A 27,139-nucleotide genomic window follows, 5' to 3' on the forward strand; every position below is an offset into this window, starting at 1 on the left:
AGTGAACTCTCTATACCTTGATCCACCGCGACTGTGATTTAGTAGTCTGATTTCTCCCAGTCTTCTATATAGATCACCACCACGGGGTCCACGACCCTGATTCAAATGAATTATCTTTCTAATTTTTTAATTTGTAGCATAAATAGTGTTTTTTTTTTAAAAAAAATTGCCTTTGTAGAGTTTTTAAGTTCTCTATTGTAAGTTCTCTAAGTACTGTATTGAACTTTTGTTCGAATCCGAGTGAATATTTTTACGTTTTATGTATTATTTTTGTTATAAAATTTTTTTTTCTTTTTTTTTTTTTTAATAACGGCAGGCACTGAACTTTTCGTTCTTCGCCATAGAAGATCCCGGAATTGTTACTCATTTAGCGTTACCCAGTGGGCACCTGTGAACCAAAGTCACGGAGGCGAGCAACGTTACCCACGCCATACTGCCACAAACCCGTTCATAGGGTGGGCCACATTCACTCATTCACACAACAGAAGACAACACAGAGAGAGAAACATCCATGCCCAGAGTGGGATTCGAACCCGCGGCCATTGGCTCCGCAGTCAGACACGCTAACCACTCGGCCACCTGGCCGGCATAAAATTGTTTTTAAATTACTATGTTCCCAGATTATAGTGGTCAGAGCCTTCGTATTTGGTTGGCACTTTTCCATTTTATTTAGTAGATTTAACATTTTAATTTTTTGAGATAACTTCGTGGCTTCTTTAAGGTTTTGCTTTGTTCATTTCTGGTTCATAAATTTTATTACTTTTGATATATTGAATTTGATTTTATATTTTATGCATTTTTCCAAATGATTTGGGACAGGATGTCTCTTGATTAAGTCCTGTATTGCATTCATGTCTTTTGTTCTATTTCAATTAAATTGTAATAGAACAAAATATTATATGTAATATTTTGATAATTTTTTTTGTTTTTGTGAAATCTTTCTGTCTTTACAAAACTTAATACTAAAGTTACTGTCGAAGTTCGAATGTAGAGATTATCTTGTGTATGTAGTCTATCACATAATTGTTTTGGTCAACGTCAGAAATAGATTTTAAATATCATTATGTTTTACTTATACCAGTAATATCAACTTTAAGCTGGTATTTGTTGTGAATGTTGTTTAAAAAAATTTTAGTCATTATTTTATTTACTATGCAGTTGTAGTTTAAATGTCGTCATTTGTTTTAGATGAGAAATATTGATATTTAAGAAAATTATTTTTTCTCAACATTCATTGCTAGTGTGTGTCTTATGTCGAAATATTTCTGGTGTAACTGAAAATTATTGATATTTAAGAAAACTGTTCTCAACATTCACTGTTAGTGCTAACTAAATATCGGCATTTTCAACTGCAGGCGAGAATTGTTGATATTTAAGAATATTTTTTCTTCTCCTCATTCACTGGTAGTGCGTTTTGAATGTCGTCATTTTTGATGTAAGTTAGAAAGATTGATGGAAAGAAAATTTTCAGTATTCTCTGTTAAGGCATGTTGAATGAATGTAGACATTTTCTGGTATAATTAAAATATGACATTTAATACATAGATATTTTGAACATCACAAAGTTTATATGACTTAACAGTTATTGGGCAAAATGCCTGTCGTCAATTTCGGTTTTCATAACACTACGCAATTCGGTACATGACGATATACAATATATTATCGAAAATTCGTCTTTAAGTAAGTGGTGTGTTAATATATAAATTCTAATAATGATTTTTACCAGACCACGATAGTAAGTACCATGGTCTGATCCAATAACTGTTGGTAGCACGTGGTAAGTACCATGGTAGTAAGTGGTAGTAAGTAAGTAAGTGGTAGTATCATGGTCTTACGACTGATCTCAATCCAGAAGTAAATAGTGGAGAAGAAAATTTGAACTAAAATTTTATTTCCAATCAGTTGGAAATTTGTTAAATCTGCATTTTCATGAAATTTCCGCTTAGAATGTGGAATTTTCATAAAATATAAATTAGCATGTTTATTTTGACTGAAATTGATAAATTTTATTATTAATGAGGAGAATGATTCTAATTGTGCTTCATTTCTTTTTTAGGTGTTTCGTAAAACTGCTTTACCATGGATATTTCTTGGTATTCCTATAACATGGCTAGTCCAGGCTTAAGTGTGCATATTGTGATGTAAAATAAAATGCACTTTCTAGGATTGCGCGTAATTTATTTTTAGTTGATAGGAAAGCAAGCTTCAAAATGGAGGATTATCAGGAGGTAAGGAAAACTATTTCACGCACTGTTACTTACTAAAAATAAACATTTAAATTATTTTATGTGGAATTAAAAACAAAAACCAAATAATATCTATAGTTAAACTTTAATTAATGATTGCTTGTATATTCCATACTTCTTTTCTGACGAAATTAGATGGAAAGATTCTAAAATTATATCAGCAATCAGCGAATTTAGCAATTTATTGTTCAGACTGTTCGCGCCAACACACATTTCAAGTAAATTGCCATTTGACAGGTCCTGGTATATAGGCCGTGAGGCAGGTCCGATCATCATGATTTTCAACTACGTTTACCGGGCAAAACAGTTTAGTCCATATATACTCCATAGTATAAAGTATCAAAAATGTAATAAAAAATATATTTATTGAAATTTCTAGACCAGAAAACCTCTTTAATGCAGGCGAAGGTGTTTTGAAAAAGACACCACTAACAAGAGTGGTCCTCACTTGCTCTTGATGAATCTCTGATTGCAACTACAGTAGAGTCCTGATTATCCGAGTTAATGTGGACCACGACTAACTCGGATAACTGAAAAACTCGGTTAAAACGAAGAGTATAAAAAAAAAAGAGTTGGTATAAATGTAATATATTTAAGAAATATAAAATTTATACGAGTATACCACATATAATTCCTATTATTATTAAAAAGCTTACTTGAAAAAACTTAAAAAGTATACTTTGCGAGAATTAAAGAGTTTTTACTTAAAAAAAGTCCTTAATCGTTTTTTGTTTTACATAACTTTGGTGCTTTTCTGCAGCAATGTTTCGCCATTTTTTAGGGATAACAGGAAGGCTGGTGTCGCCTCTTTTTGTTGTTCTATGTATTCAGTAGCATTTTCGACAGCTTTAAGTTCATCTGTGTGAGAGATTTTTATATGTTGATTTTCATCGTCACTGTCTTCATCATCTTCGCTAGGTTCATTTTCATTATTGACGATATTAACGATCATTTCATGGGATAGAGTTGTTAGATTTTGTTTTCCCGAGTGTTTGGAAGATACAATTCAGATTTATTTTTCGGCGGTATTTTTAAAAATAAACTAGAACAAAAAAATCCATAAAATATTTGATAGCTCGGTTAAAGAGGAAACTCGGATTATCGGGACTCTACTGTAATTTTTAAACGAAGGATTTTGTTGAACTTTTTTCCCCATTACTATAAAAACGAAATCATTATACGAATAGTTACTTACTTTCCTTTTTTCCTTTGTGTGGCTAAATGGTCACGGCAAATCCTCAAATTTTAGTGCAAGAAAACTACATTAAAATGACTTTTATTGCAACGTTTTTTTTCCGTCTCTGTTAGATCTCTCATAGCAAATTTTAGGACTTTCAATTGATTGTTGGACAAAATTCTTTGCAAGACTTTCATGATTAGGAAAAAAAAACTAGTTCGAACTTTCCTTTCATGTATAATGATTTATCTAAACATTATAAATCCTTGTAATTATAAAATATAGAGACTTCTTTTTTTGTGAAGTTTCGATTTGCAATTGATTGGGAGGTTTTATTACTATGTTTGGTGAAAATTGATGAAGTTGATACCTATAAGTTTAATCTGGTACTTTTACCGGCAAATTTCAATTGCTTTATTTTAATGCAACTTTGTCGGTGAAGTATTTAAGCAAGTAAATTTTTATCACTGATGACCAATATCTCTGTTCTTCTACATATGGTTTCAAAAAAATATTTTTTAAATTTGTGCTTTTTTCCACTGAAAATTTTTTTTAAGAGAAAACTCTAGGAAAAGTAACCAGCATTTTCCTTGTGAAGGAATTTTCCAAGATACTAATATCCCGCAGTATTTCACATTGTCTTCGAAAGCATGATGTTTAGGTCAAGAAATGAGATTATTGATTCTCACGGCTAAATATCGTTTGAAAAATTACCTCTAAACATGTAAAACATCTTAGGTAAATATGATGCATAGCTATTGAAGAAAGAAAAAAAACGTTCACATTTTCCAATCTATGCTATCGATATCAGTAATTCATGAACATAATACAAATATCGATATGAGAGAGAGTAATGATTACTTCTCAATGAAAAAGCATGATTTGTAGCAGATTGTAAAGGTCCTTGAAGACAATTTTTTATGAAGATTAAGTAAAGGTGAATGACAACTCTGCAAAACATCCCCCAGGGACCTCGTTTGACTGGTCCTCTCACATCTTTGCTTCTTTTTTCCAAACTTCAAAACATATTACACATCCTCATTAGCTTCGGGCTATTATACCATTCAAGATTCTTTGGAATCTAGTTTTGCCTTGGTTTGTTTTTTCTTCTTCCATTCACTTCCGATCATAACCTTCAGAAGTGAAAATAAATATATTAATTCCCCTTTCTTCCGCACTTCTCGTTAGGGTCTCGCTGTTTTTTGGTACTTTTTCAACTTTTTAACGAGATGCTTTTGCTTCTCAAAAGGTATAATGCTTCTTAAAGATGTACTTATTGGTTAAATTGCTTTTTTATGACTTGGATGTGAACTTTTAATTGCGGTCTACACACTTTGCGTGTTATAACGCCAAACTGTGATGTCATTAATTTTTTTTTTCTACTTTCATAATTTTTATTAGAATTTTTTTCTTCTTCTTAACACCTTGTGTATCTTATAGTAGTTCATTTATTGCTTTTAATAAATCTATATAAAAATCAATGATGTTTAGATGATTATGCAGTATTAGTAACAATAAAATTGTAGAACGGGTTTTCTTTTATGGATATTTTAAATATCGATATAACTATCTTATTATAGTGGGGCTCAAACTATTGAAATTTCTAAGAACCACCTAGTGTTTGCTGTGGTATTTTCTGTTTTGCTGTCATCTTATACTTTTTTGGAATTCAATCATGTGACACAACACCTATGCTAGTAATTTAGTTCTGAGCGTTCGCGAATGAATTTGGATATACTTTAAACTGTTAAGTATGTCAATAATCAGTAAAATTTGGATATGATTTTTTGCTTAAGGAAGAGAAGTATTGGCTATTGGTTGTAATTAGTTTCGGCTTATACACGCATTACCTTAGCAGTGGCTTTTGAGAAACTAGGCTTAACTTACTTTTTGTCGATGCATAAAATTTCTGCCTGAAGCTTCAATGTCGATTACCTTTAAAATCTTTAAAAAAAAAAGAAAAACATTTTTTAAAAAGGGTTACGAGTCATTTTTATGCACAATACTTTAAGAAGTACAATATTCTATAAAACATAACTAATCGTAATCTCACAATAGCTAGTGGTTGGCTAGGATGCTGGTAAAGGCTCTATAGTTTTGAGACTAAGGTCATGAACTTAGACAATTTTGTCTGCGTTTCAGAATGCCAACACTTAATGATGTGAGTCCTATTATTTGCATAATGATTAAATGTACAATTTTTGTTTCACTTTGTTGAAGAAGAAATTGTTGTCGGTATAAATCTTGACACTGATTTTGGCTACACTCAATGGGTTGATTTCAAAAATGCTGAACGGTTTTCTCACTCAATTTTATTTTTGGAGATTCAGTATAATGGATAAATTGCAAAATATGCAATATATAATAATTTTTACGCTGCCTAGCATTTTAAAATAATTTATTATGTTTAGGAATGCTGATTTCTAATACGAAGATGATCATAATGGAAATGAACAAACCAAATATTTTTGAAATCAGCTTCTAAATTCCAAACAAGAAGAAATTTTTTTTTTGTGTTTTGGACATTGAATATTTCACGTTTTACATACATTCGATATTTAAAGTCGAACTTACACACTGGTGAGCTAATAGAAATGATTTACATATTTGAAACCAGTACGCTAAATACAGCCAAAATTAGTGATCACAGATACGAAAATTGTATGTTTCTTGGTGTATTTATCTAAACAGATTCCTCATTTCATAAAAGCCTTTGAATTTTTTAAAAGTAATATAGAATTAAATATGTTTAGAAAGCCCTCACTATGGCAATATTTAGTATGATTTTTCTAAGCTGAAGCTGTCAGCCGCATTATCAAGAGAAGGGGTAAAAATTATTTTAATAATCAACATAATTTCTAAGCTGAAACTGTCAGCCGTATTATCAAGGGAAAGGGTAAAAATTACTTTAATAATCAAAATAAATTTTTGTTGTATACTGAATCTGGATATTGTGTTTTGCTGTTGCAAATTATAAAATGCGCGACTATAAATATTGTTATGAAGACTATACCGCATAAAAAAAGATTTAGCACATCAATCATAGAAGAAAAAAGTTTTCTTAAAATCAATTTGCGTTTATTTGTCAGAAGCTTATACTTTTATAATCAGAAACGAAAAACAAGACACACTGTGTGAAATCTCAATGAAACATACTTTATGAATAAAGAAAAGATTCGATATTTTTCGATTCAATATATTTTATAATTTCAACACATTTGATCATTACTGTACATTTCATCATTTCAGACTTTATTTGCGATAAAATATTGCGATTGTATTATTTCTGAAATATTATATTATGAATCATGAATTTGTGTTTTGCTGCTACGTAACTAAAATATTCTTTTAATGAAGACAAAACGAGATTTATTAGTACGTTATAAGAGAAAAATGAAAGAAAACAATTCACAACTTTCTGAGATTTTAGCCAGAAATTTTTAAATTTATAATCAGGAGCGAAAAAGAAGATAAATTGTATGGAATTTCCACGAAGGAAAATGCTTTACAAGGAAAAAAAAAATTTTTTTTTTCTTCAATTCAATACATTTGATCATTTCAGTAAATTTCAACATTTCAGAATACTAAGAATTTATTTGCGAGAAAATATTGCGCTTGTATATTTTTTTTTCTGAAATACTTAATCTTGAATTTGTGTAACATAACTAAAAAATATTCTAACGAAGACAAAACCTTGCACAACAAAATTTAACGGCACGTTAACAAAGAAAAAAATAGCCAATCACAACTTTTTGACATTTTTGATAGAAATTTAAAATTCCATAATTAGAGGCGAAAAACAAGATATACGGTATGAAATCTCCATTAAAAATGAAATTACGAGGAAAATTGACATTTTTCAGTTAAGTGTTTTTAATGATTTCAGCACATTTGATAATTTCGGCACGTTTGATTATTTCAGATTATTCGGAATATATTTGCGAAAAGGTATTGAGATAGTGTTCTTTTTCTAAAAGACAGAATCTTGAATTTGCGTTTTGCCGTGATATAGCTAAAAAATACTTTTGTTAAAGAAGATAGAGCCACACACAACAAGATTTAACAATAAGTTGTAAAAGAAAAAGAAGGGTAACAAATAACTATTTTTTGAGATTTTTGCTAGAAATTTTTGCAATTCTATAATTAGAAGCGAAAAACAAGTTGTACAGTATGTAATCTCAAAAAAATATACATATATTTACGACCGAAAAAGATTTCTGCATCTTCAATTCAATATATTTTATCATTTCAGCACATTTTATTATTTCAGAATATTCAGAATTTATTTGCGAGAAAATATTGCGATTGTGTTTTTTCTTGCGTGCAATACTGTTGACTTCGAAGGTTGATCAGAGCAGAATATAGACACCAATTACATAAATATTCTCATAATTTGGTGAGAAATTTCTACCTGTAATGGTAATTTTTCACAAGCACCATTTGCGTGTGTTCGTAACATTCGAATGTTTAGATGAAGCATTTGCTTCAAGCTGGTTGTTGCCAATTTCAATGCCCTATCGCGTGATCTTTGAAATTAAACTAAAAGTTGTATTATGCATTGTCGGAATGCAACAAAATTTTAAAATTTGCGGAAACAAAGTTCCAAATATTTAGAGAAAGTATGCGAGCGTTCAAAAATTTCTAATTTGTATGCGTTTTTATGTAGTGTTTTTTTTCCCTCATAAATATTAATGCTAATTTAAAATTCTACATTCAATATTAAACATTTGAAAGACGCACGTTTCTAAAGGCTTCATAAGCCTTTCTTTTTCTTTTCGTGCGAAAAGTTTTTAAATTTCTTTTAGTCCGTGTGATATCGATGTAGTATGTTAGGAAATATGTATTGTATGTCGAAGATAGATATCGTTACATTGAAGATAAGTTTTTGCACCGTTTCTTATTTTCATTTTGTCCTCAAATTTTTCCGCAGCGCAATAAAATCAAAAAAATGGATTCTACATTAAGAATTCTGTATTTAAACGTTGCAGAAACTGACTCCAAATCTTTGTTGAAAAAGAAATGCAACTTCAAATCCGAATTTTGTTTAAAAAAAATAGGGGACAGTTTTAAAATATTTTGAACTTGATTTCTCTTTCTTGCCGGCATGCTAGCTGCTAGCAAAGTAAGATAGAAAAGCAAATAACGTTAAACCAGGTAAGGTTAAATCTTTGAGTAATTTAAGTTGCTGAGGAAATTTATATATTATTTAACGGACTTTTGCTTTCATACGTAAAGCTTTAGAATGGTTTTTAACAATGAGGAGATTGTAATGAACGTTAATTGTACAAAAACTTGTTAATTAAGTAAAATAGCGTAACTAGCCTATTAAATTATGCATGCTGAGTAAAATGTTAAGTTAAAAGTTTAGAGTAGCTTATTAAATAAGTTAAAAGTACAGCATAAATTTTCATTTCTATTGAAAATAGGGATAAAATTAAGAAATCAAAATGTTGCAGATAAAAGAGAAATTATGACATATTCTAGACACATTTTTTTTATTTTTCAGAGCTTTCGTTTAAAGATAATGGTGTTTTGCATTGCCACAATAAGGGATTTTATATTAATCCCCTTTGCTGAGGTTAATTTAATTTGTAAGAATGCTGAGGTTAATTTAAGTTTAATTTGTGCGTGTCACTATCTGCACCCAAAAGCGGACAAAACAACAACCCAGATTTCCTTAATTCTTGTATCAGTCGAACGTCAACAATTCACAAATATTTTATATTTTTGTTTCATATAAAGCTTTGAACGGAACCCCATGTAAAATATTTTATTTTAAAAAAATTCAATAAATATTTAAAGGTATTACAATGACTGTAGTTATCTAGTGCAAAGTATTTACAAAAGTTTTTTTTTATACTCTATGCAACAGAATGCAAGTGTCTGATTAGTAGTGTATAGCGTGATCAAATTGAATCGAATTCCAATATTCTTCTCTCATAAACAGTTCAATGTGATTGGTCCAAGGTCATTCACTGAATATTTTGATCACTGCCTTCATAAATTACCTTCCTTTTTATTCTAGACCTGTTACAGTATGTAGGCTATACGTCGGCTACAAGAGCAGTGATTTTTTTTTAAAAACCAAATAGTGACGTGGTAATATATAGGAATAATAAAGTTAACGATTTTTAATACTAAGTTCATCACTTCGGAGTGTATTTTAGTTTTCAGTTTTAAAAAAATGATAAATTTGTGATAGATAATTAACCACCCAACGTAAGTTAAAGCCTGCACTAGTTTTACGTACCCTAAGATACCATTTTATAACCGTCGTTGAACAGTGGACCCAATTTCGGGTTTACGACTACTTATGCTCAACTTCGTAGCCTTGTAATTTTGAACCAAGAGATAAGGGAACTCCTGGATCAAGTATTGAAATAAATTTGCATTCGTGGAAGACTTTTTGATGGAACTAATGCGCATTAGCGTTACATGGAGAGGGAAAATCACGAAAATCCCCCACGTTTAGAGGATTTGAACCCGGGTTACCTCACTGGAAGGCGAACCCTCTATCCCAGTGGTTACCAACTGGCGGTCCGCGGGCCGCATCCTGCCCACGAAGCCTTTTCTTTGTGGCCCGCGAACTAAAATATATTAGTTATCGTTTTTTTTTGCGAACAATTTTCGTAAAAAATCTATATGGGATTAAAATAATTTTCTTTCGTTTAAAAAAACCTAATTTCTTCGTTTCTGTGAAATTTCAGCATACCAACGGTGCAAAATCCAAGAAAATATTTAGTCAAATACAAAAATAATCGTGTATATTGCTGTTTTTTATTTCGTTTTTTTGGACTTTGTGAATATAATTTAGCATGTGCGCATCAGAAATTTTCTCGAAGAAATTCTCTCATTAAACTTTTTGAAACCGCTCATTTTGGATGAAATTATTTACATTTGTAAATTTTAAAACGCATTAAAGAGGCAATGAATATCATGTTTTATTTAAATTCCTTGAATTGAATATCGCATGAGCGGAAAAGAAGAAGAAAAAAAGCAGTTTAGTTTTAGTGTAAAATATGAGAATAATTTAGATAGAGATAATTTTAACAACCGAACCATTTTTTCAATTTTTAGTTTATTTTGTTGAATTTAATGAGAAAAAATACTGCTAAAATAAGTAAAGCTAATACTGCTTGTTTTTGTGAGGAAAATTGTATTTGCTATTTATATTGTTCAAATAGTTTAAATATTTTTTTAAACATAGGGCTTAATTGGAGGTCAATCCATACAATACAAACAGCATCTACAAAGAGCGAGATTATGAGAAAGATAAATACATGAACAGCCTAAATTAAATAAATACTCGAAATTTTCAAAATCTAGAAAAGCTACTAATTTATGAATAAATGATTTCCTCATAGGCAAGTATTTGATTGGATAATCGTTATTTAACGTAAGTTATTATTTTGGGAATAGATATTTTTGTCGGTTAAAGATAATAACTACACATAAAAATGCAATAATTTTATATGATAAACTTCTAATAAAAATATTTGCAAACATTTAGAATTAGTGCCATTTAGAAAGTTTGATATTAGCCATTTTATTTATTAATCAGTTTAAGACATTTAAGTGAATGTAGGTTTCATCTACCGTAAAAATTAATTTATTTTTTAAAAAATTAAATTATGAATTAAATTTTTACAGGCATTTGTTTATGCTGCGATTCAGTAGCCAATCATATTCGACCGACACGCATGACGTGGCTTACAGGCATCCAATTAAATCTGATCCGAAAACTGATTCAGTGCAGTAATAGACAAAGCCTTAATAGCTGTTACGTTAACACGCCAAGAACAACCACGTGATTTGGGAGATGTTCTTTTCGAGGTGCAAGTACCCAATGCAATAATTATTTCCAAAGTATAATTTGTTAAATAAAACATTTCTCTATTTTCACCCATTTTAATCAATAATAAAAAGCTTAAAATTAAAAACAAATAGCAAACGGTTATTTTAAAAAAAATAGTTGTAGCTTAAAATCGTTTGCTCAAATAATTATTCTTTTACTTGATCTTCACAAAGTCTTAAAATATAATCAAATAAGGTACTAAATATAAAAACACTGTTTCTATGAAATAAATTAAGTTCTTTAATAAAATAAAAACACGCCATTTCAATTAATTCTAGTAAAAAATATGTTACAGAAATAATATTTAAGCTGTGTGAAATTTAAATTTTTTTTTTAATTATATTCTTTACAGAAAATGTAAAACAAGAGATATATTGTTTAACACTGTGAGATGGGAAAACATTCCAAATTTTTATTTAATTACTGGCATAGATTTATTTATTATTGTAATATTTAACTAATTACGGAAAATTCTATTGACTCTAAAGATTAATGTTTTGTTTTCAATTATTTTCACATTTTTTTTATAGTCTGATAATCTAGAAGTTTCCTTTTTTTATCTTGCTTGATTATCGTTCGCATTAACCGATTGGTGAATGATGTATATAATCGTTTAAGCATAGTTGAGTGATACAATTTTCGTTTAAGCCGGATATGCCTTCTCTATTGGATAGGCCTGGTTGAGTAAAAAAACATCGCTAATATTTCCCTTTTACAGTTCTATTCATTTGACTGAACGTTGCTGGAATCTTTTATATTCTGAATAAAAAGGTTTTTCTTTGTAAAAGTCACAATGTTTTTTTTCTTCCATTCGCTACTTAACCCAATAACGCTATATTTATTCTGAAGTAAATCTTTTATGTAATGATAAGCAAACAATTGAAAGGCTGAGTAAAATAACACGTTAAGACTGTTGTCACTTAATTTTAAAGTATTTTAAGACTGCACTCATTTTTTTCTTCACGAAAAGCATGTTAATAAAGGCTTTCAAATTTGCAACATCTTATCTGTTTCTCAAGTATAAAATGTTACATTTAGAATATCTTATATTCTATTTCTTCAAAATTCATAACATTTCATCTATCACTGTAGAATAAATTATTACATTTATAATTTCTTTTCATTGATGTAGAATAAATTGCTACATTTGGAACATCTTGTCTATTGTTGTGGAATAAATTGTTGCATTCGGTACATCCTATAACCAATTGCAGTGGAATAAATTTGTTCAATATATATAATGTTAAATAACGCATACATCCAGGTACTCTTAGGGGTACTAAAATTTGTTCTTTATTATATCGTTTTTTCAAGAAGTATTTTTTTTTCACTTTTAAATTACTGTTGAGAATTACAAACTCTTATCTGTGAATGAAATTTTTTTTTGAATGAAATAAGGGATACATTTGAATGAAATAATATTTTGAAAGAAATGTTGTATTAAAACATGGCTATTTTAAAATGCAGTATTTCTCCTCACAATATTTGCCGAAGTCTCATTCGCATCAATATATAAGGCAAGTCGAAATACTTTTTGGATCACAAATTATTCTGGAACATTAGAAAGAAGTTGTATTACTTATGAAAACTGATTTATACGCAGTTCTTATAAACTTCGAGAATAATTTTTTTTAATTATGAGTTAACTGTTTTAGCGTTTGAATTTAAAGTAAAGTTTAAGTATAACAATAGTATGAAATGGAAAAAAAAATGGGCCATTAAATCCTTATTTGCTAAACTCATTCAACAGTGAATAGAGATGCGTGCTAAATCAACACATTTATTTATTATATATAATTAAGATCTACTAATTGACAAGGAAGTAAAAAAAACAAAACAATTTTGATAAATTTTAAGATGTTTATTTGCTAATAATTTTGTTTTGTTTCCATCATGAGGTCTAGAGGTTTTCATTTCTAGAAAGTTTGGTTAAATAGATAAGTTTTCGGTTTATGACAAGCTTGTTCAAACTGTGTTGCCAAGATGCCCACCCCCTTGTTCGCTTGGATCACCAACCCCTGTGGTTGTTTTTTCATTCATCATTAAAGATCAAGAGGGAAGAATGGTTTATGTTCATTTTTTTTATACAAAAATTACGATTGGAGTGCCATTATTTGGAGAATGACTAAATTTTTGCAAATCAATAACACAGAAAATCGGCACCCTCTCCGAAAGTTATTACTCAGAGAAGATGGGCCGTGCTATGGAAAAACAGTTCCTATCCGTGCGCAAATTCGCTTTTTCTCAGGATCAGCTTTAATGGACATAAATCGTGTTGTTGTTTCTAATGCCACTTGCCACGCGGTCAAGCCTGCTTGGTGAAACCGAGCAAATTTAAGGCAGAGTGTGGGTTTCTTGTTTTTCAGTGGCGCCATCTATGGCCAAGGATTCGACTTCTGCCACACCATACGTCGCACCCGTTTATAGGGCGGGCCCATTCATTCATCCACAGATCGTAATTTTGACCTGAATCAGAGAACGATCGATCTCCAATCCAGTACCCCCAGAGGTTTTGATTTGTTATGGGAACACGGAGGACTTTTGCCACTCGACAGATTTAACGTGCATCAGTCACTTTACTACGCGGGGAGTCTTCGGCCGGCGGGGTTCGAACCCACGAACTCTCGGACATGGGCCAAGCGCCCTACCGACCAGGCTATCCGGGCGACATAAATCGTTTCTCTTATTTGTTCTTCGTTAACATTTTCGGGACGGGCAAGTCATAAATATATTCGCATGGAATAAAACAGGATAGAAAATAAAAAAATCGGTAGCTTAAGTTTGGGCATGGCTAATTTGACAACCTTATTTTTGCTTTCATTTTAAATCTAATACACCCAATCCACGTCTGTTAAAAGTGTAACTGTATAATTTTCAATTTGAACTAAATCTTGGTGATATAAAGAAAGAAAACAATTACTACCCCGCCCACAAATAAACTGCTATAAAAATAGTGTGGCAACCAATTTTATCCTTTTTACCGTGATTGTAGCCACCCCGAGAATGCATATATAACTCGCCCGTCTCGAAGAGGTTAAGTTTTTTTCTTAAGCGTCGATAAAAAAATCATTTTGTTTAGAAAATATATTATAATAATTTTATGTCAGCACATTTTATATATTAATATGTTGATCTTAACAATATGAAAAGATAGCTGGATCTGAAAAATATAATACCCAATGCAATAGTTATTTCCATAGAATAATTTGTTAAATAAAACATTTCTTTATTTTTGCCCATTTTAATCAATAATAAAAAGCCTAAAATTAAAAAAAAAAAGCAAACGGTTATTTAAAAAAAATAGTTGTAGCTTAAAATCGTTTGTTCAAATAATTATTCTTTTACTCAATCTAAAATTTTAAATGATATCAAATAATTATTCTTTTACTCAATCTAAAGTTTTAAATGATATCAAATAATTATTCTTTTACTCAATCTAAAGCTCAAATAATTATTCTTTTACTCAATCTAACGTTTTAAATGATATCAAATAATTATTCTTTTACTCAATCTAAAGCTCAAATAACTATTCTTTTACTCAATCTAAAGTTTTAATGAAATAATCAAATGTGTTTGAAAAAAAACACATTAAACTTAGGAACATAGAATATGCGACGCAATAAACAGTAATAAATTCGAACTAATTTTATATGTTAACAATAAATAACGATAACCTTATATGTCAGTTCACATGGGAAGCAGCTTTTACTTCTCTTCAGTTTTTATATTTTTCAAAATTTCGATATTAATTTTAGAATTACACCTAGCAACAACTAACCTCTTTCTTATTTTCATAGATTCATTTTTTTGTTGTTGTAACTTTTAATATCAAGTCAAGCACGAGCTTATAAAATGTGAATTGAGAGAAAGATAAATTTTTCTTTAACACTGGATAAATAACTATTTAAAGATAAATTGCAATAATTTACGAACAAATAGGAATTGCGAAAAAAAACTCCTAGTATTAGTTATAATACAAAATGGCCCTAAGAGCACGTCAAATTTCAACTCTGTAGTTCCATGACGGTGGACAGTAGATCGTCCAATACGGTCATTTTTACTCTTAAGTTTAACTATCCTCGAATTTATAATCGAATCGAATTTTTTTTTATTCCATCGAACTCCTGGTAAGTTTTTCAAATCCTTCGTATTTTCAAATTTCTAAGTCGTATAGATTCTGAGCTTCAAAGCGAAAGGTAATGTAAAGCATTAATAATTTTTTAAAAAAATCGCAAGAAAAGATTTTAAAATTTTAATAACTTCGAATAAATTGGAATTTCGAAAAAAATCTCTTATGCTTATAACTAAATATGACCTTTTCAACATGCCAAATTTCAACTCTGTCCTGTGACTTGAAGAGCTGCACATGTGGTAATTTTTCCAACAAGTTTAATAGTTAATAATTCTGTAAAAAATTATCGAATGCTAATTTTTTTTATTTCGTCTAATTCCTGTATGCATCTTAATAATTTCAAGTTTTTTAGTCTCTTCGTTTTTGCACAGTAAAACGAAATGCAACGTTAGGGTAGAACACCCAAAACAGTGATGACGTAGGCGGCCTTGCGATTTTTGAATATAGAGAGGTAATAATTTTATCGCGACATGCGTATAAGGTTTATTTCCAGTAAAAAATTTAGAGTTTGAAATTAGGGAAATATTTTAATGATCAAAAAGGTATTTTAAAGGTGAACTTTTGGATCATAATAGAAAGAGTCGAAGCACATGTTGTATGTTATTTTACTCAATTTGAGTAAATAGGTTTAAAATGTGTAGAAACATAAAATAATTATCTGAGTACATTAATTTTCTATGGTTGTAGGAAAAATAGCAAATTTTTGGTTTCATTAACCTCCTTCCCATCTTTTCTCTTGCGGAGTTTATAAAGCATCATTAAAACTAAGCTTGAAGCTCTAAATTATTTTACACTATGAAGCATGATATTAATAAAAAATCTAGCTTAGTTTGTTTACATGAATAATATGGTTTTAACTCCCTATTTTTGCCCAACTTATTCAGCTCAGTGGATTTTATATCTTTGTTGCCAATGCGAGAAAAGAAATTACTTAGATTTTGTGGTCACATGCAGTTCCTGGCCAAATTATGAGACGCACTGTAAGATTCTATGAAAAATCTTAATTATCAGGTGATACTATGCAGCATTGTATTTACGCGACCGAAACCGGTTTGCACTTGCTTACGTTCGAGTATCAATGGGTTAAGTTAGACGATGTATAATATAAATTCGACGATTAGATTAATTAGACAATATATTATATAAATATAGAATATTTATTATATCACGTATTATATTGGGGTATTATAATAATTAGGCCAAATTATTAGACACAGTGTAGTGTTTTAATAATTACAAGTTTTGCACGAGTTTATATGTAATACTTTTATATTTAAACATACATATAATGGATTTTTGTTCTGAAGATTTTTTTTATGTCCTTCCTATTTGTATTTATTTTTAACGTATTGCATTATACAATGTTAACAAATTGATACACGAACATAAGCAAGTGCAAACCGGTTTCAGTTGCGTAAAAACAATAAAACTGTATATTATTCCTGATAATTAAGATTTTACATAGAATCTTATAGTGCGTCTAATTATTTAACTAGGAACTGTACATACCTTTAAGTTTTCTTTTATAATATTGATTAACACGTTCACGCCGGGGTGACCCACCGGTGGGTCACGCTAGATTGTCTCATCTTGACACCGCACCGGAGTGAAAACTGGTAACAATAAATTTCATTTTTTGTTTTTTTCCCGGGAATAATAAAAATCCATAACTACCAATTGTTTTTAACCGATGCAATTTTTATATTGAATTGCTTCTTCGCCATGATTAATTTCCTTACAGTGAATCGTTATTGTTGAGAATAGATTAACTCTTCCCGAATATTATCTAATATTGAAATAATTCTTCTACCAGTATTTTCTCTTTTCCCGTATCAATATTTTCACTTTTCCCGGCGTGAACGTGTTAAATACCAGAGATCTGCTGTTGTATAGAAATTTTTTCTTCTAAAAGTGGCTTTTGCGGGAAAGGCGTTTAACTTTATTGTAAGCAGTTTTACACGTATTTTTAAATAAAATCTTTTCTATTGGATTAGTATAAATTTCTTCTTCAAGAAATCCCCAAACCGCAGTTGAACGTTGTCAGATCCTCGAACCCTGTTGGAAATCTTCGTGGAATCGTTTTCGGATTACTAATAAATCAAAACTTCCTGTTGGAGGTTAATTCGCACACCTCTTTAATTTCCACTCCATCTAGTTCACGAAATCGTGCGAATAGTTTCGATATTATCCTTTAAAGTTCTTTGTCTTTATTTTGATTGGAATGTGGCGACCTTGATGCATGTTTTACTCAAGGAAATGATGTTTTTAATAAAAAGAATACAGACGAATACTTTCTGTATATAGCTAGCAAACAATTTGTTTAAAAATTTAGGTTGAATATGTATTTGGGGCAGTGGTCAAACATTTAGTAAAAATAATTATATAAATAAGATACTACATAGATATGAGTGTAACATAGCTCAATTTTGTGGCACAGTTGTTTTGAATAATATTACTCAAACTGTGACTGTCACTATCTAATTTTCACAATTTCATCGTGGAAAATATGATATAAGCAAAATTGTGAAATTATATCATAGAGCAACCAAACATCAGTTTTTCAAACAGTTTACTTTCTTATTTAAGTACTTTTTGTCATAATACTATCTATATTTTATCTTTATTATTTCTGAACTTATTGCCTTCAATTTTTTCTTAACTTTTATTTAAATTTATCCACTTAGCTAGCATAATGGAAGAAAATAAACCTTTTAGTTTTTAAATTTTTTTAATGACAATATATTTTTTACCAATTCGTTTTGTATTTCACTATTTTGATTATTGATAGACTATAATTATTATTGTTTGGTAAAGTAAACTCTCACGAACTCAGCTCATTTTAGTATCATGCATTCTCTGTACCTAATTTAAGATGATCTTTAACTTCGTGGCGTGCAGCGACGTGGTGGCGTGGATGCAACTACAACAGGCATCCAATATAACTAAAGAGAAAATCTATTCCACTAAACCTTTAAATCTATTACTAGTATTTTTACTACAAAACTAAATTTAGCAGATGAGCATTTGGCTCTAGCAAAATATTTTATGCAATTAAGAAATGAATTTAAAAAAAGAAATAATGATTAATTTTTTTATAAGATTTAATTACAAATATTATTTACATTTAAGAAATATTTAAGAATATTTCGGGGTTAAAAATAAAAAATTTATTATGGGATAATTTCCAGTCACATTCACATAAAAATGAACTTTTACTTTACTTTGAAACTTTACTTACTTTACTTTTACTTTACTTACTTTACTTTAAATGAACCTTTACTTTTAAAAGACATATAAATAGATACCCCCCCCCCCCTTTTCAGGGGTATTCAATCGAGTTTACCCCGGGCAATTAGATATAGCCTATGGCAAGGACTCCTTTTGCCATTCATTTAAAGCGGTGGTGGGGACTATGATAGTTTTAACTTTTAAATAGGGGTGTTGGGTCAATATGTAGGACAAATTTTGGTCAGAGAAGAAATCGGAGGAGAGAGAAGCTCCCCTCTTTGAGATGCGCTACTTCTTGTTTCCATAGTAGCAGGTGGCCGTATACTTTGTGGCGAGGGGAGTTCTTTCTATAGACAAACTATACCATTTTACAAGCTACTGATTTAATTTTTATTCAGTCTAACTCAATCAAACTTAATTCCTTAACAATCAGTTAATTTTCAAGAAAACTGTCATAAAAGTGCCTGTTTTGCCGACTACACGTATTTGGTTAGTGCTGACATCTAGTTCAAAATAAACTAACTATCTACAATTAACTTAAAAATATCCTGGTACTGCCATCTAGTGTGCAAAATTAGAAATAAAATGTTTTCTAGGCAAAAGAAATGAATTAGTTTTATTCTTATTGGCGCGTTACAACTGAATACTCCAGCCCGTCAATATCACGGGAGCGAGAAATAGAGGGCGAAACCTCGCCCCGTCATTTTCAAGGGAGCGAGAAGGAAGGGGTTAACTAACCCAATCTAACTAGCGCTACTTCTTGTTTCCATACTTTGCGTCGAGGGGAGTTCTTTCTATAGACAAACTATACCATTTTACACTCTACTGATTTAATTTTTTATTCAGTCTAACCCAATCTAACTTAAATATTTTTTATCTTTTATTAGGGAGATTTGGTATGGTTCGATCCTGGCATAGGGTACCTTTTGCCCGGAGAAGTGGCGGATTTCTCCAAACCTGCTCAAGTCATCACTGTACAAGCCCTCATCAGTGGAAAAGTGAGAATTTTTATGATTCCAATTAATTAATTTAATTATAATTTAAGTTCGTAATGTAAATAACTGTCACTAATAGTATTGTATGCCGCAAAAGTATTAAAAGCTTTAACATTTTTATTCCAAAAAGATAAAATTAAATTTTTTTATCATCAGTAAGTTTTGATTGATTGACGCAGAATTTTGATTAAACGTATTTTTCATACTTTTTTTTCTTAATTTTGTATTACTTTAGGTCAAAATTAGTGAATTAGATTGTTTTTAGTATTCGAAAATATCTAAGAATATTTTTGCTTGTAATTAGAGCGTCAGAAAAAAATTTATATAAAAGAAACACTGTACCCTTTGAATCAAAAGATTTACATTTTGACCAAAATATAAAATTAAATTTATTTTTTAACTGTAAATTTTGAATGTTTTGTAGTTAACACGTTGAATGCCATGGGGGTCACCGATGAACGACACTGAGTTAGTTTGCAATGACACGGGGAATCACCGGTGACCGGCAAAGCCAAGATTATTAAAAACACATAATTCGAGTAAATTTTAATTTTTTTTAAATCTTATTATCGTTACTAAAATGGTTTAAAGAAATAAATGCAATTTAGAACACAAAAAAATAGTTTTATTTATATACACAGAGATACAAACTTGCTCCGGACAGCGAATAATCATTTTCAAGTGGTAGTTTATTAATTGTGATTCTTGGTTCAATAAATTAAATTTAATAGAATTTTATCCACCACTATTTCTAAACAATTCGTAGGCTTATATAATTCACCACTTTTATTAGAAGTGTCATGCTAAGCCTTTTAAAAAACTAGCAAAATCTGTCTAATATTTGCAAATTTAGTTGGTAGTTATTTACCGTTTGGCCATACGGGCAAGCCATGTGAAATTAGCGTGGCATTCAACGTGTTAACAGAAGAATTTGTATTTTTTGATACGATTGGTTTTTTAAAAAAATAATTAATTCGAACTTTTAAAAACATATTATAAATAACGCTAACTTGTAATTTTTTTATTTGCTATTTGGTTAATAATTTGTTGCAACGAATAATTCTTAAATTTCTTGTACTTGATTTTTTAAAAATTTTAAAGAAATTATGCGTTAGGCTAATTAAAAAACACGCTTTTTAATTTGATTTCATCATTTTCAGTGCTATTAAAAATGTTGTTGCATCGATTGTATTTAATTTTATCATATGCGAGCGCTAATTAACAAGGTGAATTTAAACTTTTTTAATTTTTTTTTTTGTTACAATGCTTTTTATGTTTAAATTTCTGAATCTTTAGTATAATATATTTGATTGCTAGATTTAAATATTCATATAGTGGTTTGAGCAAGTGAAATATCGGCCTTTAGTATATTTGGCGTAATGATAATTTTTACATTTACATTAATACGAACGAAAGTATTGTTGATTCCTTGCAAATTTAAATGTCTGAAAGAATTTTAAAAAGAAACTTAAAATAGATGTTCCTGGTAATTAGATTATTTGACATGTTTTTAAATCTAAAAATTATACAAATGAAAACGATGTTGATTTCTTGGAAATCAAATTTTTTGATATATTTTTTAAATAAACAGAAAGTTATGTTCTTGAAAAATAAGCAATTATACAAAATTATTTTAACGTTAATTTGTTTGTTTTTTTATGAAATTTTTAAATATAGAAAATTAGTATGAAAAAAAAAGATATTTATTTATAGAATTATTTTATGATAAATTTTTAAATCTAGAGATAAATATACGAAGGTAATAATGCAAAGATTCAAGTTTGATTTTATGCAAATTTGATGTTTTTCATAATTTTAAATTATTTATAAAATCATATGAAGAAAAAAGGTGTTCATAATTTAAATTAATTGAATTTTTATATAATTTAAGCACAGAAAATTCGATGAATAAAAGTTCTGTTTATTTTTTGCACATTTGACTTTCTGAAGAAAATTTTTAAATGTACATGCAATTTATTTTCCAGCCACAAAATTTCACTCTTCACAATCTAGAAAGTGTGCGAAAGCGACAAGATTTAGGTGCAAATGGATTCGAAGACATGATCGAGCTTATGTAAGAACATTTTTTAAACTTTCTTTAAATTTTTTAGATTGGGAAATGTGAATTACTTATTTGTGAAATAGCATTCCTTTACTTCATGTTAAATTAGTAAATACTTATTCTTTATGAGATGCATAGGTCAAATTATTACAAGCATGCTCTATAACAGAAAATATTTAACAATAAGGAGAAATAATGTTAATGTTACAGCATCTGAATCATATCTAAACTAGTCAATACAATACTGCACAAAGCGCCATATCTGGGAAGTATTAACAATGTGGTATTTCTTATTTATTCCCTTTCGCGACGAGTGTTTTTAATTTTTTATTTTATACAACAGAACAATTTTGGTTGCATAAACAATAAGTAGGGCACACTAGAATGCTAAAACTAAGATGTTATATTTTCAGGAAAATTTTAAACACTGATTTAGGACAGGGACATATATGTCCCATCAGTCCTGACAACTGGGACATATGAGTCCTAGTAGTCTTTAGTTAGTAATTTTGTAAAGAAAACCAATGATCACACAGGACTGTTGGGACAATGTGCTCCCACTATCCAAGACGAGAGAAGTCCCGATAGTAAAAACGGAAGAAAAACTTTGCCACTTACCAGTTTATTGGAGATAATCCGTTTCGTGAGTAACTTCTCTAACCTTAGATTTATAGATCAATCAAAATTTAATCGAAAATAGGCAGTATTTTAGAAAACTAAACAATTCACGTTCGTACAGTTTGGAATGAGCTGCTACAACACTTCAAAAACGCACAAATTGCATTATGTACAGTAGTGCCATCTATGTTCTGTGTATGAAAGTACCTTAAAAATATTGGCAGGACTGGTGGGAAAGTCTGCCATTAGACAGAGAAACGTTTCTGTCCCAAAAGATCTTTTTGAAATTTGCTTGGGACGTATGCGTCCCGTTAGGCACGAAAGGGTTAAGCTTGATTATACGATATTATGGTTCCATTTGAGCGAAAACACAGTTCAGTTTAACAACTTATTAAAGTAACAGCAAATTTGCAGTGTATCATGGTTCAAGCTTTTGATAAGGTTTGATCTGATAGGGAAGGAACTGATTTTTCTGTGATTATACGTCTATGTTCTATTGTTTATTTATGTTTTTGAGAAAAGGCTTACAAGTACGCAAGATACATAAAAATGGGAGGGAAAACGAAGTTTGTTTTCGTAAAATTTAACCATGACACTTCCTTTTAAAAGTTTATTTTGGTTCAAATTATGTATTAGTTTTTAATTCGTGCCACTAATTAAATTATTTTAATGCATTTTCAGTGACCTCAACGAGGCATCTCTACTATGGAATCTTAAAATTCGCTATGACAAAGAAATGATATATGTAAGTATCTGCCAAGCGCTTTTTTAATGTAACATTAATTCCATTTTTTTTAATAAATGCCATTGTTGTCCTATCAAATTACATCCAAGTTTGTGCTATGACATTTCCAATTGTCTAGAAATACACAACTCACTCCCCAAAAATGTCATGAAAGCAAACACAATTGTTATTCAGTTTCCGTCGTCTGAAACAGACGAATTTAATATCCGGAAGTACAAGATAATAGTGAGTGTTAGATTTAACACTTGGTCATCAACGGTCCAATTATTATTTTGGTTCGCGTGTCTAAGATATCACGACCACTTAATTTTGGGATCTAGTTTTTCTTCCACACCTTAACCTTTGTTCTTTTTTTTTATTTGTTGCGTGGCATGTGAGAACAAGGAAAAGTTTCGTTGCTTGATATTGGCATCATCAAGCTCATTTGTCTGTCCAATTAAAAAATCCACGTTTTGTCTTTTGATGAGTAAATGAAACAGGGTACTACGGCGAGTAGTGTCATTCTTTATTTTTGTTAATTTTTTTGTAGGGCTGTTTAATTTTGTTTGTCATTATGAGTCATCGATTTTTTTCGTTACATTGAATGACATTGGAGTTCTTGATGTATTTGTGTCTCTCTCTCTCTTTAAATTTATTTCTTTTCATCTGAACCAAAAAGTCTAACACATCAAAACTAGCCAAAAGCATGAGCATATTTTACACATAAAAGAAAATTAGGGGCGATTTTGTAAACATTTTTGTAATTATGTAAGCATTTTTGGATTACATAATCACAAAAATGCTTACACAACTGTCCCTAATTTTTGTTTGTAATTATGTAAGCATATTGTTTATTATGTAAGCTTTTTTGACTTACATAATCTCGAAAATGCTTACACAACTGCCCCTAATTTTTGCTTGTAATTATGTAAGCATATTGCTTATTACGTAAGCAGTTTTTGGCCAATATGGATTCTCCCTTTATCTGCAAAAATAAGCAAATTACAAACGTTTCCTGTACATTCGTAGAAATGTCTTTTTACACTCCCCCCTTTATTTTTGCTTTAACCTTAACTATAATCTTAATTTTGGGATAAAATTCAAATTAAAAGATTTTAAATTCAAATAAAAAAATTTCTAAAAATTTTTTAGACTAATTCTCTTCCGGAATTTTTTGTGTTCAAAACTATTGACTTCTAAATCTCTTTGAAGAAATTAACTTTCAACTTTCTTTTTCATTCAAAATTTGAAATTTTTCCTCTTAAATTTTTTTCAAATTTTTTATTTTTTTATATAAATTTAAAAAAAAAATTAATAAAAAAAATATGGGGATTTTAATGTTCCATGTAACATATTGCTCATACCCCTTCCCCCTTGTTAGGAAATATAAGCAAATGACAGACCCAATCTTCTTATTCAATACTTACGTAATACTTGAACAGCCCTATATGTAATTTTTTCTCAATATCCCATACTAATTTCTTTAAAATTTATATGTATTTTATTTTGTTACGTTGATTTAATAATCTCTACTTTAAAAGTAATACTATAATTGAATACTTTATTAACGGTATTAAAAAAACATTTTATTGAAAAGAGTTGTAATGGAGAAATTATTGAAATACTTTTCCATCTGACAGATTTTTCAGTAAATTTAAGATTGTGTAGAGCATTATATTGTCTTTACCATGTTTTTCAGTAAGAATTTTTCTTTAAATACTGGTGTTTTAATTTTTTAACTACTGAACTACGGATTTTTTTTTTTGATTGTCATCGAAAGTACTTTTCGCTATCATTAATCACTATCGAGTAAATTGAGTTTGTTTTCAGCAAAAAAACGTACTTTTTAACAATTCTCGAAGATCTACTTCAAGTGGTCGAAGGCAGCCTTTTTTCACCCCCTGCTTCGCGGCACCGGTACCTGTCCGTAGAACGCACGGTACCGGATAGGGGAACATAAAATTATTTTCATTTTATTTACTGTGATATATTTCTCTCGGCTTTATAAGACTTCCATAGACGAGAAATTGACCTGGATGTGAGAGACGTCACCTAAAGTTGCACCAATACCGCGCATGAAATTGTATTTAATTAAGAAGGCATGTTTAAATACAATTAAATTAAAATGATTTAAATCAAAACATTCTAAAATATAAACATTCCCTACCCTCTCAGCTAGTGTTGGTAAAATTATCAAACGTTGTCCGCTCCTCGGAGATAAAAAGGTTGAGGAGCACTGGTCTAAGGTAAATATTAATCTATCCATCAAAATTTTCCCCCTAACTAATGGTTTTGTTATGGATATTCGCCCATGCAATTCAACATTCTATAACAGTCTTGTAACAAACAATACAGCGACTAATATTTACAATACTTTCTTCGCACAATTCCAGAGCAATATGAGATGCAGTTTCTGTGATGTACAGCGTTAATTTGCTTTTTATTATACTGCTTACTTTTTCCGTTATTTTCCTTGTTCTAACATTTTAGACATACATTTTGTACCAAATTAATTTCTATTGTTAGTTACAGTTGATTTTTCAAACGATAATAAAGACGCGAATTTCATTAGAGAATCAGCCTTTTCACAAAAATTTTATTAATTTTTTTAGATACCTATATCTACCCATAATGAAATTTTTGTTCATGCAAACTAAATTTTTATTACGGAATTATTATTTTTTTTCAATTTTTTTTATTAAAAACTATTTTAATTATCTGAAATCGTAATCCTGCCTGGGTCTTTTTAACACAAAAATATTGTAATTTATTTTAGTTTTTATGTCTACAAATCTTTTTACTGGTAATATTATAATAAATAGGGTGATATTATTTTAATTTTGTTATAATAATAATAAAGCAAATTAAAATTATTTATTTTTCATGCACCTATACAGTTAAAAGCCGGAAAAAATGAGGCAAAATACACTGGGCGGAGACTTTTGCATGTCGCGTAAATTTTTATAAAAGACCATTCTTGATATATTTGATTTATATTTAAATTTTTTTTCCAGACATATACGGGTAGTATTCTAGTTGCAGTCAATCCCTACAAGATGTTCGATATTTATGGATTAGAAATGGTGAAAAAATATGAAGGACAAATTTTGGGCACCCTACCTCCGTAAGTTTTAGTACTTTTATGCTATTTGTTTTTGTTTTTAAGCATTGAAATGTTTAGTTGTTTTTGATTTAAATAACTTATGTGCATGAATTTAAGTAACGTCATTAATGCTGTTTAAATAATTTTTATTCCATTACCATTACCACAGATGTCTCATAACTGAAAAACATGAAAAATTAAACAAAATAGGAATTTGGAAATTGTCATTTTTTTATTTTCTGCCAACAAAAATTCTCTCTTTAATTCAATGAAAAATTTATTAACTTCCTTCTAATCTCTATATTTGAACTTAGTATTTTATTAGTAACGTTTAAATTTTAGACGTATTTTTGAGTCTTTAAACAATATCAAAGTTAGTTCAGTAGACGTAGAGTGTATATATGTTCTACTGATGTTTAGTCAATATTTCGTTTAGTGATGTTAAGTGAGAAAAATGCGAAAAGACTTTTCAATGTAGCTCGTCTTAACTATTTTTGTTATTAAAATGTATTTGTGTTTTTTATTAACTAATTGCAAATAATAAATGTTTAAAAATGTATCAAATTCTATGGATTTTTATCAAGCGTAGGATTTTAGGCAGAGGATTCATACCATGATTATTTTAAATCAAATTTAATCAAATTTAATTAAATTAAATATTGGTCATCACGATTTATTAATTCTTTCAGATTCTAATCTTAACAATCATAAAAAACTTAATGATGTTTTAAAATGCTGAAAAGTATAATCAAACTATGATTAAGTGCAATATAGTTTGGCCATTGGAGTAAAATCATAAATATTTAAATAAGGAAAATGTCTCAATGTCAAGGTTAAAAAAATGAACTTAAAAACGTTTTTGAAGTTTTTTACCAGAATGCATTAAATAAATTTATCCAACTTCCTCAAGTAAACTTTAGTATCTTCTGAAGCAGTTATAATTTGTTAAAGAAATGAAAAACTGTTTATTAACATTTTCCTTCAAAGAAATATTCTAAA

At 29.5% G+C, this 27,139-nt stretch overlaps 1 protein-coding gene across 1 annotated transcript in view; it reads left to right on the top strand.

The window, feature by feature from the left end:
• The window catches only part of LOC107445751 (Myosin 10A), a 281,182-nt gene that overhangs the window by 59,617 nt on the left and 194,426 nt on the right, over nt 1-27,139 (top strand). The window contains exons 2-6 of the mRNA XM_071185451.1: nt 2,057-2,228; nt 19,526-19,636; nt 21,619-21,707; nt 22,995-23,058; nt 26,052-26,161. Of these exons, the coding sequence (XP_071041552.1) occupies nt 2,211-2,228; nt 19,526-19,636; nt 21,619-21,707; nt 22,995-23,058; nt 26,052-26,161 (392 nt within the window). The 5' untranslated portion in view covers nt 2,057-2,210. The remainder of the gene's footprint in view (nt 1-2,056; nt 2,229-19,525; nt 19,637-21,618; nt 21,708-22,994; nt 23,059-26,051; nt 26,162-27,139) is intronic.

The sequence above is a fragment of the Parasteatoda tepidariorum genome, chromosome 9 (genome assembly GCF_043381705.1).
Source record: "Parasteatoda tepidariorum isolate YZ-2023 chromosome 9, CAS_Ptep_4.0, whole genome shotgun sequence".
Classification (NCBI taxonomy): Eukaryota; Metazoa; Arthropoda; class Arachnida; order Araneae; family Theridiidae; genus Parasteatoda; species Parasteatoda tepidariorum.